The sequence below is a fragment of the Crocodylus siamensis genome, chromosome 3 (genome assembly GCF_052110815.1).
Source record: "Crocodylus siamensis isolate JL-2025a chromosome 3, ASM5211081v1, whole genome shotgun sequence".
In the NCBI taxonomy this organism is placed as follows: Eukaryota; Metazoa; Chordata; order Crocodylia; family Crocodylidae; genus Crocodylus; species Crocodylus siamensis.
Genome location: NC_143397.1, coordinates 129,590,776 through 129,608,847, shown reverse-complemented (window position 1 = coordinate 129,608,847; position 18,072 = coordinate 129,590,776). Strand labels below are relative to the sequence as shown.

The following is an 18,072-nucleotide window of genomic DNA, read 5'->3' as shown; positions in this document are numbered from 1 at the left end:
GTCATTATAGAACTAATGTTCTTCAAAAAAATGTTTTTAAAAAAGGTCACAGGTTTATTTTATAATTAACGGAATATCTATTTTCCTTCCTTTTATTCTCAAAAATAGTTAAATATTTTTGGTTAAAAAATTTGAAGGGAAAATCACCTTTAGGCAGAGGCCATATATAGAACATTTCGGTCTAATATTGTAAGGTAAAATTTTAGAAGGTTGTGAACAACTAAAATGGGATGATAACAGGAATAGGTATACAACTTTTGCTACAGATGTCACTAGTGTTTCAGCAGTAAAAAATATGCATTTCTATCTGTATTTATGTAATGTGCTGAGTCTATAAATCCATTGGACTGAATATTTTTGCAATTAAGCTTCGTGGATTACAACTGAAGTCATTATAATGTTCTATGAAAGCCATCTTGGTCAATGAGTTTGGGTTTTTATTGGAGCAGTCTGGGTTGGCTGATTTATCAGCTGACACTCATTTTATGTTGTCACACACACACACACGTATATGTATGTATGTATAAAAAAAATCATTATACCATTTTTCATAAAAAGTATTTTTTATGTATGTGAAATAGGTTTTCCATTGTACACCGCCTCCAAAACAGCAAACTTATCTGCAAAATTTTGCCCACAAAGCAAAGCTCCAGAGGAGGCAATTTTTGTCTGCACAGCAATTATAGTTATTTTCCAGCAAGTCTTTACAAAGGCAGAAAAGGTGCACAGGACATTATAAATGACAGAAAAATATTGACACAACAATCTGAAAATATTTGATACTTGAAACCTACTAACCCATCTACATATATCTATCCACATGTAGCTGAAAATCATGCCCTGCAGAGGTGTTTGAGAGCAGCCAAAAGGTAAAATAATAAATAAAACTAAACTGTAACATTTTTTGTGTCATACAATAAAATCCCTATTATCTGAATTCTACAGCTTTCCATTGCAGTCATTTTGGTAACTGAGGATCCAGATAAATAGGAGTCACTTGGATTTAAGCTTTTAGGGCAGTGGTTCTTAACCTTTTTAGACTTGGGGCATCCCTGGATGGACTTGAAGCAGCCCTTAGAAAATGCCACTCTTTTTTGCCTACAGAAAAAGAATAGAGCAGTTTTTCTGTTGCAAAGAACTCAGAAAGATCACAGCTATGGATTTCTATTTGAAATCTCTAAGTTTATGTTGTGAATAGGGGAAGAGATTGACGTTGTATACTTTGACTTTAATAAAAAAGCCTTTGATCTGGTATCCCATGATCACCTCTTGATTAAACTGGCTAACTGCGGCCTTGACGTCACCACAATTCACTGCCTGGGGAACTGGCTCTGCGGTAGGACCCAGAGGGTGTTGGTCAATGGGAGTCAATCTTCTTGGTGCGCTGTGACCAGTGGGTCCCACAAGGCTCTGTCCTAGGGCCTATACTGTTTAACATCTTCATCAATGATGTTGACATTGGTGTCAGAAGTGGACGTTGGTGTCAGAAGTGGACTGGCCAAGTTCACCGATGACATCAAACTCTGGGGTAAAGCATCCACACCTGAGGACAGGAGGGTGATCCAGGCAGATCTTGACATGCTCAGGAAATGGGCGGACGAGAACCTGATGGTGTTTAACATTGAAAAATGCAAGGTTCTGCACCTTGGAAGGAAAAACCTGCACCATGCTTATAGGCTCAGTAGTTCTATGCTGATTAGCACTACAGGTGAAAGGGACTTGGGGGTCATGGTTGACCACAAGATGAACATGAGCCTGGAATGTGACACTGCGACTAGTAAAGCGACCAAAACGCTGGCTTGCATCCATAGATGCTTCTCAAGCAGATCCCGGGACATCATTCTCCCGTTGTACTCAGTCTTGATGAGGCCACAGCTGAAGTACTGCGCCCAGTTCTGGGCTCCACAATTCAAAAGGGATGTGGAGAAGCTTGAGAGGGTGCAGACGAGAGCCACGCACATGATCACAGGTCAGGAAAACAGACCTTATGATGAGAGACTGAGATCTATGAAGCTATTCAGCCTGGAAAAGCGCAGGCTCAGGGGTGATCTGGTGGCCACCTATCAGCTTATCAGGATGCTCATCAGGATCTGGGGGAACAACTGTTCACCAGAGCGCCCCAAGGGAGGACAAGATTGAACGGTCACATACTCCACTGTGACTGGTTCAGGCTGGACATAAGAAAGAACTACTTCACTGTCCACGCCCCCAAGGTTTGGAATAGACTGCCGCCAGAGGTGGTTCAAGCACCCGCTTTGAATGCCTTCAAGACACATTTGCATGCTTATCTTGCTGGGATCCTATGATCCTTGCTGACTTCCTGCTCCTGGGGTGGGGGGCTGGACTCGACCCACTGGGGTCCCTTCCAACCTGAATGTCTATGAAATCTATGAATTATGTTTGTAAACCTAAAAGTACTAACATTGTGTGCCCCCCCCCCCAGCACCCTTGAAAAGATCTCAGGGCACCCCAGAGAGCTATGGCACCCACTTAAATATTTCTCCAGTATTGCTTAAAAACTCTGTATCTTTTTCCCACTAGGATTTATATGCTAAATTGTCAGCCATTGTAAACTGGTGAAGTTTCATTGAAATCACTATAGCTGCATATATTTACATGAGATGAGGATCTGGCACATAAACACGTTTTGTTATTTTACAACTTCAGAGCATAATAGTGTCTGCACAGGATAAATTGTGCTCAGGTCAGACCTTTGGGTAAATATCTGAATTTGTTACTTGGAGTTCACTGTTCAAGGTTTGGCTGTATCCTGCTTAACAGAGCAAACACAACACTATACTATCTGCATAACAAAATATGTGTGATACCTTTCAAGAATATGGATATTCTGAAGATATGTATAGTTGAAATTACAGACAATGTGGAGATGTAGAGATAGGATCCAACTACAGTTTTGTTTTCAAGTCTAAAAATGTTTACTCTGAGGTCTAGATGGTAACTGAGGTTGCTCTTTTATTTTATTCTTATTACTATAATGAAGATGGCAGCATGTAGTTAAAGAAGGCATGAGGTAGATTCATCCCTTATGTAAACTCACTGAAATAAATGCAATTGTGTGAAAGGATGAATTAGATCATTGCTTTACAAATTGGAAAAAAAGGTGGTTCTCATGCAATCAAACCAACAAAGGGAGATATACTACATGATGTGGTCTGGTTAAGTACAGACCACTAATCTTACTCTTAAATATTAGGGCCAGCATTTTCAAACTCAGGTGCCAAAAGTCAGATACCTTGGACCCAAAAGGCAGACCTTTGTAAATGTGGCATCTTTTATTAGACAAACTACCTGGTTGGAAAAATTGTTCTTTGCAAGCTTTTGGGTACAAACACCCTTCTTTAGGCATAGGGAGAGTCTGCTCGTGTTTGTGTTAAGCATCCATGCCTGATTTTCAGGGATGCTCACTGACTTGACATTTTCCCTTGGTTTTGTTTTTAGACTTGGTTCCTAAAAGTTAATTGCTGTTTATATTCTTGAAAGGGAAATGATATGTATGTACAGGAGTTCAGAATGCCTCACCCTCTTTTGTGCTGAGCTAGGTATACACTGCTAGCTCTCACACAGAGACTCGCAGGTGCAGACTTCCAGATTCATGTTAGAATCAGACAATTACAGAGGAGGAAGAGTGAAAAGGAAGGCTGTTTGAAGTGACTGATTTTTTTAGTTGGATGCTCAAATCCGTGCACACAATTCAACAGGGATATTAAGAGCACAATATCCTTAAAGGAAAACAGCTCTACTCCTGTGGCTATTGGAGCTCACTTACAAGGATCTGTTGTTGCTGGGTGGAACAGGCTAATGTTGCTGCTGTTGCTGCTTCTGCATTGGGATGAGTTCCTGTTCCAGATTGTGCTGACTCATATACGAGAAAACATGATGCCCGGGCATAGAGCACTGTAAGTCTTTTTCCCCTACCAGTCTCGGTAAGTGTTCTTTTCCTTTTTCTGAGTACCTGGCATAAAGCTGTACTGAAGAGAATTAATAGGGAAAAGAAACAACACCATAAGCAAAGTGTTAGGAGACAGAATTCACTGGGGGTTGGGGGGTGATATGTAAATAAAACCTGCTGTTTCTGGTACATTGGCCTCTGTTTAAATCTGATCAGTACTGATAACTCTTCTATCACTATAAACTACACTTTCCTAAGCTATATTTTTAAAAGGGGGAAGTGCTTACAATAGCCATTTACAACTGTATTCTGTTTAATTAGTCAGCACAGGCAGTGCTGCAGGCATAGATCACTTTGCTTTAAAGATTTGAGAATGTTAATAGTACAGTATATCATTTTAATTATTATTGGATTAATGTTGTGTCTCAAAGAACATCTAATGCAAATCATGAGAAATGGCCTGAAGTGACCCAGAGGTTGTGCTTTATTAGAAAAGTAATAGTTTCATTGCTTAAACATAAAGAGATATTCTTTCTTCAAATGTCACTGGGCATTAGTTTTTTTGTGGAAATGAAATCCTCTTGCTTCCACTTTGTTCACAGACTCGTTCTGTAGTTCATACAGCAAATGGCTGAGGAGGTAGGTTTGATGTCTGGAGATGAAGAGGAGACACAAATTAATGATGGTGAAGATTCATTTCAGACTTGTCACGCCCTAACAACAGCTGACTGCTGCTCTACAGAGCCTTTGCAAGGTGGCTCTAATGAAGAGAGGGAAAGGTCAATAGTGCCAGCAAGATTGTCTGTTCTTTCTGGCAAGGCCATAGCATGTGAAAAAACCCTCATTGGACACCAGTTCATTGCTCATAACAAGGTACAAAACATAGCCCCTGGGTTCACAGAGTATCATTCAACAGATGCAAATATGCCATTAGCTGCCTCATCTTATCCTGTGGCGATTTGTAAGCTGATGCCAGTAGACATCTCTTCTCCCTGTTCAGAAAGCCTTCTCTGGAACTCCAATCAGAAATCTGAAGAGTCACAGCTTTCAGGTGCTGCTAAAGAGTCTGCTCTCCCCCAAAATCTTGCTTCGCTGCTAGTAAGTGGGTTCAGCTGCTGTCGCACATGGAACTCCAAAACAGAGCTAACTTTGGAAGGCCCATTGAAAGTTTGGACCCCCTGTAGCCTGAGTCAGACTATTTGGATGAAAACTATGAAAGTAACAGAGACCATTGAAAAACAAAAGCAGGAAGAAAAGGAGAGATACCGACTTCAGCTAGCTATGTATCGGAGGCTTCTGCTGCTGCGCTCCATTAGAAGTTTGCATAAGCAGCTGGAGCAGCAGCAAGCCAGGCTGCAGGAATGTTATGGTATGGTAATAAGTACCAAGAAAGAAGTGTTGAAACACATTCGCTCAACCTCACCCTCACCCTCACCATAATCTTGTTGCCGCATGCAGAGATAAGCTATGTTATATCACCAAAGCTAAGAGCAAATTAGTGGACATGGATGGCATTATAATTCGGACAGATGAGGCCAAGGCTGTGCTACTAGTGAAGGAGACAAAATAATGTTTGAACGTTGACTTCTGAAATGAATTTGGAACAACATTAAATAGTATTATTCTTTATAAAAATTCAGGAAGTTTACTCTGTGCCTGCAAATGCCAAAATCCACGGCTCCAAACATGGACATTTCTAGGAATGCTTAGGGCTTACGGTTCTCAAGAAGTAAGAACCTAAGCTTCCAAAGATCTTTCAAAGCTGGTCTTAAAAAAGAATCAGATTCCATGGATGTTGCCCACAGATCGTGCAATGCAGAAGTTTTTCCATGTACTTTCAATAATATTTCTCACAGTTTTAATCGAACTCTTGTTAGTTTATCTTCAGAATATCCATATTCTTGAAAGGTATCATGTGTATTTACATAAAACAAAAACATTGTGTTTGAAATTCAGAACACTTATAGTTATAGCTTGCAGCATTTCTTAAACCAGTGGTGATCAATGCCAGGGAGGGTAATGAAGAGGGAAAGGATAGATCACTCCAGATATACCCAGTGCAATGCTCTCCCTCTAAAGCATCTACTCCTGCCACTGCTGGAGACAGGATACTAGGCTAGATGGGCCATTTTTATGGCCTGGTATGGCACTACTTATATTCTCTTATGTTCTTAGTTGCATACAGTTATGATTCCTCCATTAGCTTCTAGTGAAACCAGCTGCTGCAAATTGAACATATTTTGTGCCTTAATTCTAATTGTCACTAATAGGGAGTTTGTGACAGTGTTTTTTCTCCAAGTGCATCAGATGCAAAGAAAACCATAGGGAACTTTTCTCAGACTGTGAGTGTGAGATCCTTGAAGGAATTCTGAATTCTACAAACAAATTCAGGGAGAAGGAAATAAACACATGATTTTGTTTTAAAAATAAGCAAAATGAATCCTTTGTTACTCCACTTCCATTAGAAAATTGAGTAGATAGGCTTGCTCTTGTCAAGTTTGAAACTGAAATGATGAAAGAAAAATGGGAGAAATCATGACACTTCCTTGCTTAGTGTCTAAAATAGATCTCTACAATAAATTATTTCCTCCAGATAGGGCTTCCTAATCATACCACCTTCTCCCAACTTTTGCATTCCTGGTAATGCTGGTAAATGTTTTCATAGGAGCACCCTCAAATTTTCTGCACAGAGGGGACGCTTTTCCTAAAAGGGCATACCATTATCCTCGTGAGCTCCTGACAGATATGGGAAACTCCTCAAGGCCTTGTTCAGGGATATATATATCCTTTTATATATATATAAATTCAAGGATTTATATATATATAAAACTTATTCACACAAGAGGTCAACCCTGATTTGCTATGGAAGAAACAGAAAGGATGAACCCTTAAATCCAATGTCTGAAAAGATTTTTGAATGGAAGAATCTATCTGTAAGCAGGCTATGGAAATACAGTACAGACCAGCCATAATTGTTATTCCAGCTTTTAGACTAGAATAACTACTGCTGCTGCTTTAAAACAAAGGTTTCTAGCCCTCTGGATCTGCTTAATTGTAGCTATTCCTATAACCTCTTTACACACCATCCTATGCAAAGCTGTTGAGGAAACTTCCTTGGCATCCAGTAGGTGTTTGCAGAGACATCCTACACAGCCTTATTTTAGAACTTTGGTAGTACACAGGGCCTTGACGAAGCCTTAGCAAGACTTAATTTAATCTAGTTTAATTTAGGTTCCTGGTTTCCGAGGCAGGAGAGTGGAGAGTGCAGGACAGGAGGCCACAACCTCTTAAATTCTAATCCTGTCCTGCTTCTCACTCTGAGCAGTGTTGGGGAAACTCCCTCCACCTCTATGGATCAGCTTTCCTGAATAAGGCTACTTCTGTTTTAAATACCCGCCACTCCTTATAAGTATACAACACTTTTCTAACGCAGTGGGCATGTCTACACATGCAATTAATTCGAAACAATAAGCTCTGATACATATCACATAGGAATTTATTGCTCCTGGGCACCACATTTGAACGTGCACCGGGGACCACAGCACATTGAGCCGGGTTGGAGAAGCCTCAGCTGGCAGGAGGCCTGGGGAGGTCAACTGGTATACCAAACTGGGGCTGCTGCAACCTAGTTTAGTGTGCTACGGAGGGGATGGCTGGGGCACAAGGGGGTCCAGTGCAGGGCTAGCAGACAGACAGCCCCCACACTGATGTGCCCTTCTGTGTCAGCCAGCCCTGCCAGCATTTACACACATGTTGCTGTGCACTAAAAAAACTGTTACAGGATAGTACTTGTTAATTCAAACACTGACACAGTATTTTAAAGTACTAACCTGCAGTGGGGTCTATTAGTTTCCTGTGCCCTAATAGGGGCGCATGTATAGATACTGAGATATTTACTGTAGAGCTAATTAGGCAGGTTTGCAGTAAATGTACCATGTAGAGGTGCCCAGCTTGTAAGGAAAAAGGTGATAGTGCCCATTTGGGGAATGCAAATATTAGCTTTTTCAACTGGATGTCTAAATTAAAAGTCTGGAAAAAAAAATTATTTTTAAGTCACTAAAAATTGTTGGCCTTTCCTGCCAAGACTAACCAAAAGTACCATTTTGCATTGAATGGAACATTTTGTCTGAGCTGTAATTAAATAAATTAAATGTACAAGGTTGTTCAACTGTTTTTGGGTTTTTTTAATTAATGTAGCTACAGTTCTACAATTTGAAATAAAATGTCAAATTGTCTCATTCAGAAAACATTGATGTGACAAAATTGATTTTGTTTTTTCCCGATCTTTTTTTTCCCTGTAGAAAACCATTCAGATGAGATTCAGGTGACCTGAAATTCTATTTTTCAGCAGGTTGGCTTACTTGCCCCCCCAATTTTTCCCAGCCCTAATGGTCAGTTTACCTCAGTGATCAAATGGCTGCTGATATGTGTTGATATGTGTCCTGCATTTGCTGTAACAAAGGGTATTGCAATCTCTATTAAGATGCACTGGAGCATCAGCAGCTTTAGGGTATGTGCAGACATCACACTTAGATTGACCTAACTAGAGTTAGGTTGCTCTAAATACTGGTCTGTACAGATGTTCAGGTAAATTAGACTGGGTAAAAAATGGCCAGCCCAATCTAACATAGTTAGCAGGAGGAGGTATACTTAGTTAGATCAGGAACTGGTTACCTGAATCTACTGAACATCTGTACATGTTTGAAGTGCAGCCCCAGGACTGAGAAAGCCAAGCTTCCTGCTCCAGCCATGGGGCTGCACTTTTCCAACCCTCCTCCCCACCCCCCCGCACTAAATCCTGACTGGGCTATTTTTAGCCTCACAATCCCCCACCTCCAGATGGACAACCCCCCAACCCTGTGAAGACCTGGCACCCCCCTGATCCCATCAAACATCCCCAGACCCACCAAAAGCCCCCACTGCCTTCCTGCCACGCCCCGCCGCCATGCCACTCACCTCTCCTCCACCCCTACTTATTTCGAGCACAATCCAGGTGAAGCTGCCAGCACTGGTAAACATCTGCACAAGTGGGACCTGATCTATGATCACACAGCTTAAAGTAAGCCACATGATCATAGTTCAGGTCCTGGGAGTGTCTGCATGTACCATTATTAAAGAAGCCTTGGTAATACTTTATTACTGTGCACTATATATACTTGCCTTTCTATTGGAGCCTTTCATTAAAAATGTTTTAAATTGGTGTGCCTGTAGATGTTTAGTGAAACCTTTTAAACAATGCATTTTACATATCACACAACCCAGGATGAGGTAAATTGGCTCACTGTCATATTGTTCAATTGTAAATGTTTTTTGGTGGGAATTTTGTCGACTTTCATTTTTGTACAGCACCTAACGCAATTCTTTCCTGATCTTAACTGGCACCGTTGGATGCTTCTGCAATATATATATATATTAAATAAGATAATATTTATTTGTTTAAAATAGATACAATGTGACAACTGTAAGGAAATGAAGATAAGCCTTGCTTTGCTTATGCACGTTTATCTTGCCTTTATAGACACTCACTAAATAAATATTAATCAAGAAATACCAAGAAAAATTGTCATTGCAATAACTTTTTACTTTGTTGTGATTTTCATTCATTTGAGTTTATGTCAGTTAAGAGCCAAGCTAATCTTTTTTTTCAGAATTCAGTCTTTTCTGAGGATGGGAAATATGCCTAATGTTTTTTGCAAGTCTGCACTTTTAGATAATGGGAAAGTGCTGAAATTCCAGGATAAATTATGCTCTGGACTTGAAGTCCAAGACAGACTAGGAAAGGAAAGGTTCAGATATCTCAGGAAAATGTGTCCTTCCAAGATTTTCAGTCCACTCGCATAATTAAGAGGTTCACTACCTTGGATTACATTCAGCATCTTAGCTTCTGTATGCTTCTCTGAATTTGAACTGCATGTCTTTAGCAATAACAACAGATTTAAATTTGAATTACTGAAATTTCATCTATCCATCCTAAAATAAGAAAATAATGATAATACAAAGAAGTAAACCCATGGTTGTTAGGTAATGATAAAAATGTACACAACTTCAGTAGGGCTTGAATTTTTTTCCACATTGCTTTGGCTCTTTTCCCCATTTATATGTGTCTGCAATGTAAATGATTCTGGAGTGCAGCTTTTTATTATGACCTTTGAGATTTCTTTCTGGAACTAACTGCACCAAAGAAATGTGAAAGGTAGGAATGGCACTGAACGGCAAGGGAGCTTTTCAGAATGATACATGGAGGATCCTCTACTCACAATGTTCCTGGGATAGGGTTTTCTTTACATCAGTCATAGTTGTGTATTTTCAAAGTTCAGATGTTCAGATAGTAGAAAAATATTCAAAACTTTGGTTGGCATATGGAAAGCAGTAATGAAAAATAGAGTTAAAAGTACAGACAAAAATAATAGAGGCATTTTGGGGATGGGGGAGAGTGCATAAAAAGAATTAGTTCCTCCTTTGATTTAAGTGTAATATTTTTGATGTCAAGGTTCTTTGGGTGAATCTGATATCTTTTATTAGACCAACTTAAATAGCTGGAGAACAATTTTTAAGCAAGCTTACGGGTTCAAAAACCCTTCATCAGGCTAAGGAAGTTTCAGCAGTTGATTCAGCAGCTGAAACTTCATGATTGCTACAAAAGGCACATCTATGAATCAGTTTATTGAGGTGAAGGCCCTATTTTGAAGGCCTACCACATCTCCCTTAAATTTTGCATTGGCCATGCCTGCATATATAATTAATGCACCTGAAAATTCAGGTTCATTAAAGTACTTCCCAATGCATGTCCACACATGCACTCCTGTGAGGAGCAAATTAAGCCTGACAGGAGTAACCCAGTCCAGGGCTACTCTTGCTCTGCTCTGCTCCCCTGCAGCAGCCAGAGGACGCGCCAGGCTCCCCAGGTTCCAGTCCTTGGCTGGCAGGGGCACAGGGGCTAAGCCCTAATCTCCAAAGGGCAGAGGGGAGGGGAGGAACTGTCTCAACTGCCGGGCAGCTACCTGCCAATGATGTGGAGATCAGGATGGATACCAATTTCCACATGGCTGGCAGACAGCTGCCTGGCAGCTGAGACAGCATTCCCCACCCCCTGCGGTCCCTTGCTGCCTAGGCTGAACAGGAGCAATTTGCTCCTGGTTAGTGCCTACATGTACAGTATGGCACATTAATGATCCATTTTCTAGTACCTGTATCTACAGGTACTAGAAAAAGACACATTAGACTAATACACTGTGTAGTAATTGCTGTGTATGTGTAAATGGTGATGCTTTATGGTGCATTAGATTATCTAAAATACAGTAAAGCATCTCATGTAAACGCACCCACTGGACATGTCTACACATGCATTAATGTGACTTTGCTACTGTGCATTAAGTTTAGTACCTTTAATATGAGTTACTACATAAATGCTCAATAGCCAGCACTACTGCACAATAGCAAAGTCACACAGTCTTTACATGATCCTTAATGTTCAGTAAACTAATTCTACTGTGCATTAGCAAATTAGCACAGCTTTTCTTGTGATGCTATAATGTACAGTAGAATTATTCTACTGCACATTAAGCATCTTGTATAGACACTCCCCCTGAGTACTTTGTTCTACTCCCTGATGGAAGTCAAGCCACATTGTTTTCAGTGTACTTTGGACCAGGACTTTCAAGAGATACATAGGACCTGCTTCAGGTCCCCCTTGAACCAGGATTAATTCTCCCACACAAAAACAACTCTTTCTTTGCCTCTGCAAGTAGTTATGAAACTACTAGTTTTACCAGAAATAAGGAGATTATGAACGATGATATGATGGAAGCATTTTAAAGAGAAGGCTTTCCATCAGTCACTTTCACCACTAGTGTTTTCTTTTTCTTAATGAGAACTTGTTAATGACCCCATGTAAATACCTCTAAAAGAAATAACAATAGTTCCTAGAGTCAAATCTCAAGAGGTAAAACCCTGATTAGCTAGAAAGAAGTTTCCCTGAATATATCAGCCATCTGCTTAAAGAGGTCCCCAAAAAGAAAAGCTTTCCCTCAGAAACTTGAGTCTCTAAATCCATAGTCTAGAGTAACTTATATGTGCATGAGAGGCAAGGAATTGTTGACAGTCTCAATAAAAGTTATATTTTTCCTTTGACGGGTGGGGGTTGGAAAGGAAACGGAATGTGTGACCATTCATCACAGCTCCAGGCTCATTAGTACCCAGGAACTTTCTACTCTAAATGACAAAGAGTTTCACTGTCGTCAAAGAGAAATTGCTGCTGACCTTAGCCCTCTTTTTGGAAAGTAAAATAATGGAGCACAGGAGCAGGATTTGATATTTGACCGAATCCTACACAATTATCATGCATGTGTATATAATAAAATTAATTCTGTGTCTCTGCATTGTAGCCTGAGGCAAGCAGTGTACAATCAGTTTTGTATGTATAATAGATCACAGAGTTGTTCATGAATAATACAAATGCATTGAGCAGATACTAGTGAGTGAGGATGTTTGTCTTTGCATGGAATCGAAGTGAACATGTAATATTGTGATAATATATATTTGATGAATTCAGGTCTGACTTGCCTTTGCCATAGCCTGCTAATTCCCCGACAAGGGTTGCCACAATAATTGAGTTTCCAATAACATTATGATTATTTCCACATGATAATTTAATTGTAGGTATTTTTTAATATTGTAATAATGTAGATTTGTGATTATTATGCATTTGCATGCAGATTTTCATGGTGACTTGAAGCACATCCCTACATTTATAACTTAATTTCCTATATTATTGCATATATATTTTGGGATGAACTCATTAATGCAAAGTAAAAAAAAAGTAGGTCTTTTTAGTCATTCAGCTTTTATTATAAATGGCTGAAAGCCTTGCTCATTTTTTAAACCAGTCTGTAGACTACAGTGAATAAACAAAAGACAACTTTAATTCATGGATGGATTCATTTAAAATAATAATGTAATTACAAATCATGGCAGATTTGTCCAATGTAATTGGGACACAGACTGGTACAAATTGTTCTTTACATGGAACAAAACTTCTCTGGGTGAACTAACAACTTTATTATGTGTTATTATTTTCCCTCTGCAGAGAGATAGCATCATGATGTAGGATTAAAATTGCTGGAGGAAGAGCTGAGGATGTAGTTCCATTAGTCTGAGGATTTGGGCCCAGCAAGAGATTACTCTGACACAATGGGACTTCTGTCCACAATGGGAACAGAAGTGCATTTGCAAACCATTGAATGGGAACACAAACCATTGATAACAGCACAATTCTAGTATAGATAACTTGCTGATCATAGATGGGTTGTGTTCTTTTGCTAGGAAGAACATTCAAAGTGTTGGAAAACCGTATCATAAACTTCCAAGAGAAGTAGACTGCTTCTGAGAAATAAATCTTCTCCTTTCTGATTAGGGAAAGCATGCTTACAACTCTACTACTAGAATCCCAGTTGCAATATGGGAGTTCTATTTCAAATTTGTGTGAAGACAGGAAGATGGAAAGAGTGGAGGATGGACAATTTAAATATGTAAGTCTGTTTTAAAAAGGCCCCTCATGCTATCATGAGATTCTGTTATTCCCTCCAGTCTTCCTCAGCCTGATCATGGACTGAGACTAACTGCCACCTATGCAATCTCAGTGGGTTCCAGAGGTAAAAACTTAGGCCAAAAAATCTGATCAAATTCTTTAGACTTGAATGTCTGAATCTGGGGACCTGAATATATACCGATTTGCTACTAAGGGCCACATTTTTCTCAGGCGTTCTTTGAACATCTAAAGAGTTGACTGACTTCAACTTTATTTAGGTATCTATTAGGTATCTAAGTTTGAAAATGTTCATTTAACATGATGATTTATGGTGTCTGTTCATCAACGAATAATGGTTAATAGAACATGATGATGCACAAATGATAATAAGATACAGTTCCATCTTTCTCTCATTTCTTGGTGGTAGTTTAGTGGAAGATCAGATCACTAAAAACTTGTTTCTGTCAATAAAGTCAGTAGCTATGACTCTGAATATATGCAGGGAGCAGGTCTAGTTCCATTTGTGCATCATCAATTTTCAAAGCAAAATCACCGTTTTTATATTATTCCCCTGTCAAATTATTTGACACTGAGTTAATTGAAATTTTATATAGTATAGTATAATTATGAGAAATAGGGGACCCTGTGCACAGTAGCCTTCCTGCTGCAAAGCTGAAAGATGGTAAGGAACTTTTAGACAGTACATTTAACATGTGTTTTACATTTGTCAGGGGTAAAGTACAAACTGTAATGTGTGCAGCTTTTATTGAAGTCTAGAGTAGAAAGCAGGTGTCTCTATCAGTATTTCCCCCATTTTTACTTTGGGCAGGTGTTCTTGGTTGACTCTCTTCCTATTGACAGTGACTAGTAATGTGCTATTTGTTAATGTCCCGTGAGCATCTGATTGCGTCTGGTCCATGAGGCACCTCATTGTCTTGGAGTACCAATAATTTATTTTGCAGGCTCTCAGGATGGTCTCATTGTTTGGATCCCATGTGCCAAATGCAGTGGTGATCAGAGCCCTGCATTGTCACATTATGTCCCTTCTCCCCCAAGGCAGTGGACTATATTTTGCTCTTGGGCTTCAACAAAAGCTTGCCCCTAGGTAAAGCTAAAAAGAAATTTGGCTGCTGAGGACACTGAAACATGGAAACATATTCAAAGCACAAAGATAGTCCCATCAGTGTAAGCATTTCAGGTAGACTTGGAAGTCTTCAGTTCCAATTACCAGCTCATGATGGAACACCAAATGATGATTTAGGACTGAGACTATGGACTCTACATAATCAAAGTCAAGTGCTTATGGAGCCAACTCAGACTTTTTTTTTAAAGCAAACACCTGTGTTAAAAGAAGTATCTTGATCTCAGTTCTGTATACAATCCATTTCCCATCCAGAATGTGGTAAGAATATTTTTAGACACATAGATTTCATAGACATCAGGGCTGACCTCGGGAGATCATCGAGTCCAGCCCCCTGCCCAAAGGGCAGGAAGTCAGCTGGGGTCATAGGATCCCAGCAAGATAAGCATCCAATTTACTCTTGAAAGTGTTCAATGTAGGTGCTTGAACCACCTCCGCTGGCAGACTGTTCCAGACCTTGGGGGCTCGGACAGTAAAGAAATTCTTCCTTATGTCCAGCCTGAAATGGTCTTGCAGGAGTTTGTGACCGTTCAACCTAGTCATTCCTTGGGGTACTCTGGTGAACAAACGTTCCCCCAGATCCTGGTGGTCACCCTGATAAACTTATAGGTGGCCATCAGATCACCCCTGAGCCTGCGCTTTTCCAGGCTAAAGAGTCCCATGTCTCTCAGCCTATCATCGTAAGATGTTTTCCTGACACAATAATTTATATATCATTTTAATCATTCCTTTAAAAATGCCTGTGACATTTACGTCTGTATTGTATTCATTATGTGTTTGTGTAAATTTAGAGCCAGAGGGGATTTCTTTGATAGATAGTAAATTCACTGAAAAATAGTCTTTGGATTATTAAAACTATTCATGAATAGTTTCGACTGGAAAAAGTCTTGGACGGGGTGGGATTTGTTAAAATAAGTGGTGGTGGTATATTACCTTTTAATCTAAGAGCCCAGAATGAGTGGTTCAATGTTCTACAATGTCTAATGGGATATGAACCCACATAACCTCACTGCCATTAGACTGAGATTCCTTCAAGCCCATCTGTTGGAACTCTCACTTTGTATTAAACACTTAAATGTTGAGTGATTTGAGTTTGGTTGTTTGGGTGTTCACCTGGGACATGAGACACCTCAGTTTCAGGGGGCATGTCTACATGAGGTGCTTTACTGAACATTAGACTAAACTAATGCACAGGGGTCACAGGGGATGGAGCTTCCTGCAGCTTCAGTTAGGAGCTTGAGCTTGGGATTGTAGCCTGGCTTTATGACACTGGCTTGGGATGCTACCCCATGGCCAAGTGGCAGCAGCACCCTGATTTCTACCCTTGCTTTTTTTTGCTGAGGAGAGAAGGGAGCCCTCTGTCCCCAGAAGCCAGAAGCTGAGTAGTGCTGGGACGGGGAGCTCTCTCTCCTCACAGCACTGGACTGGGGACAAAGAGCTTCCTCATCCCATCAACCCTGCTGCTGTGTCTCCCAGATGCATCTCCCTTCAGTCCCAGTGCTGCTTACCTCCCTGCATCTCTCCTTGGTCCCAGAACAAAGTTTACGAAGTGGAATAGCTTCAGGACACCCCAGAATGATTTACAGCAGGGGATTATGGTACTCTTTTGGGAGGTGGGAGATGCTGGTTAGAAGATGGCAGAGGAGGATATTTCACACCGGTGTTCTGCTTACCATATTACTGTCCAAACCATTAGGTATTGAATAAAAGGGAGCACTGTCGTAGGTTCATCCCAAAGCAAAGCTATTTCTGGGGGTTCACTATGTGGCAGGTATAGATATTGTCCCAAATTAGATTTACTCTTGTTATGTTAAGTTTCTAATTGTAGATAGTGCAAAGCTTTGCTTAGTTTTATTGTTCTTAGATCTGTATGTGCTATATTTAATTATAAATATATTATATTTATATATTTCATATAAATATAATTTTGACCTATCTTTATATTACAGCCAAAGTTGTGTCAGGAAGGCAGTGATACACTTGAGTGACCCTGACCTGTTTGCACTTAGAAGAGACAAAGGTTGAGAATTTAACATTTGACCTGGGTTGCCAAATCCTTGTCTAGGCAGACCAGCTCTGAGACACAGGAAGCCAGGGTCTGGCCAGATAGTGATAAATTTACATTGTAAAAGAGGGGCCAGAAGTTTGACACCTGGCTAGTCAAACTGTCATGGCAGAGAGAGAGTATGTTGTATTAAGGAATCTACACATCTGAAAAGCAGGTTGTCTGGTAAACGTGCTCCTTGGAGTAGGGGAAGAGGGGACAGGAAGTTACTAGCATAGTGAAAGCCCCATGCAGCTGTATTTAAACCCTTCCTCAAGAGCATTGCATTGTCATGAGTTTTCCTGGGCACAGGGAAATGCTGGAGGCCGCTGGCTTTTAAAGCAACTTGAAGCATCTTAAATCCTTGGATTTAAGAAAATCCAAGAAAATCCAAAATTCATTTTGGCAAGAAAATCCTTGGATTTAAGATGCAAGATGAAGACAGGTTATTGTTCTGATATTTTCTTCTGTTTGTTTACTTTTACATATCTGTTTGTGTCCCAACATATGGGCACTGATTGCTCTTGTTTTTATACTACTGCATTTACTTGACTATACTACAGTCCTGATTATAAGACAGCCACTCGGTAATTAGATTCCATATGTGGAAAATTTATAAATTTGATATCATCTTCCAGGTATAGAATGTAATTATTGGAGGTTTGTCTTGAATTTGTCCCCCTCCAACTTCTACAGCAGAGAAAATAAATCTGAGGGGTCAGGTAGCCCCTTTGCTTTCTGTCCCCTTCAGCATCTTATTCCTACAGCCCCTTCCCTCCCCTCCTGACTGCCAGACCCTACTCTCCGTGAGCACATGAAAATAAGGGGCAAATTCGAAAAACTGACCTTGAAATAAAGATAGCTGTAGCTGTTTGCATTTGGTACCCATAGACTTAGTTCATCTGGAATGAATACCTTTTACTTTTCTGAGACTGCTGCAAATTTTAGCAGGTTTGAGGTACTCCATAAACACACTTTTGAGCAGCGCCATGACTGCTATGCATGATATTAGTTCAAAGCCAAAACACTAACGATTTACCATATAGTTCATTGGGTTGGGCCCCACCAGGGTCAGCAGCCATGGTAACCTCATAGCTGAGCAGTGCTCAGTATGTGTGTGCACTCCAGATACCTTGCTGATCAAATCACCTCTGCTAAGAGCTCGCAAGGCCTGAGTGAGTGAGGGCTGAGGCACCATAGGCCAAAGAGTTGACTTCTGACACACCTCAATCCATTCTCAGTGGTCAAACAGCATACAGTGGAGAGGAATTTGGGACAGAAGGGTACACCAAGGTCTAGAAGTACTCTGGGGGTATGTGTCAAGGGTGCACCTAGGCAGCCTTTGAAGCCAGGGTGCCATCATAGGCACTACTTCTGGTTCTGTTTCACGAGGCTGGCCCAATGCTTTTTATGCTGCTTTTGCATTTTGGCAAGAAAAACAATACCATTCA

General features: G+C 40.3%; 1 protein-coding gene across 1 annotated transcript; it reads left to right on the top strand.

Annotated features, from left to right (window-relative positions):
- The first annotated feature begins 3,654 nt into the window (after positions 1-3,654).
- On the top strand, positions 3,655-8,213 carry LOC149868801 (uncharacterized). Its single transcript, XM_090037275.1, has 2 exons — positions 3,655-3,944; positions 4,513-8,213. The coding sequence occupies exon 2, from the start codon at positions 4,538-4,540 to the stop codon at positions 5,348-5,350; it is 813 nt and encodes a 270-aa protein (XP_089893401.1). The 5' UTR covers positions 3,655-3,944; positions 4,513-4,537; the 3' UTR covers positions 5,351-8,213.
- Positions 8,214-18,072: the final 9,859 nt, after the last annotated feature.

Excerpts from the sequence above, each read along its gene's own strand:
- LOC149868801 (XM_090037275.1), top strand. The coding sequence starts at position 4,538 with ATGGCTGAGGAGGTAGGTTTGATGTCTGGAGATGAAGAGGAGACACAA.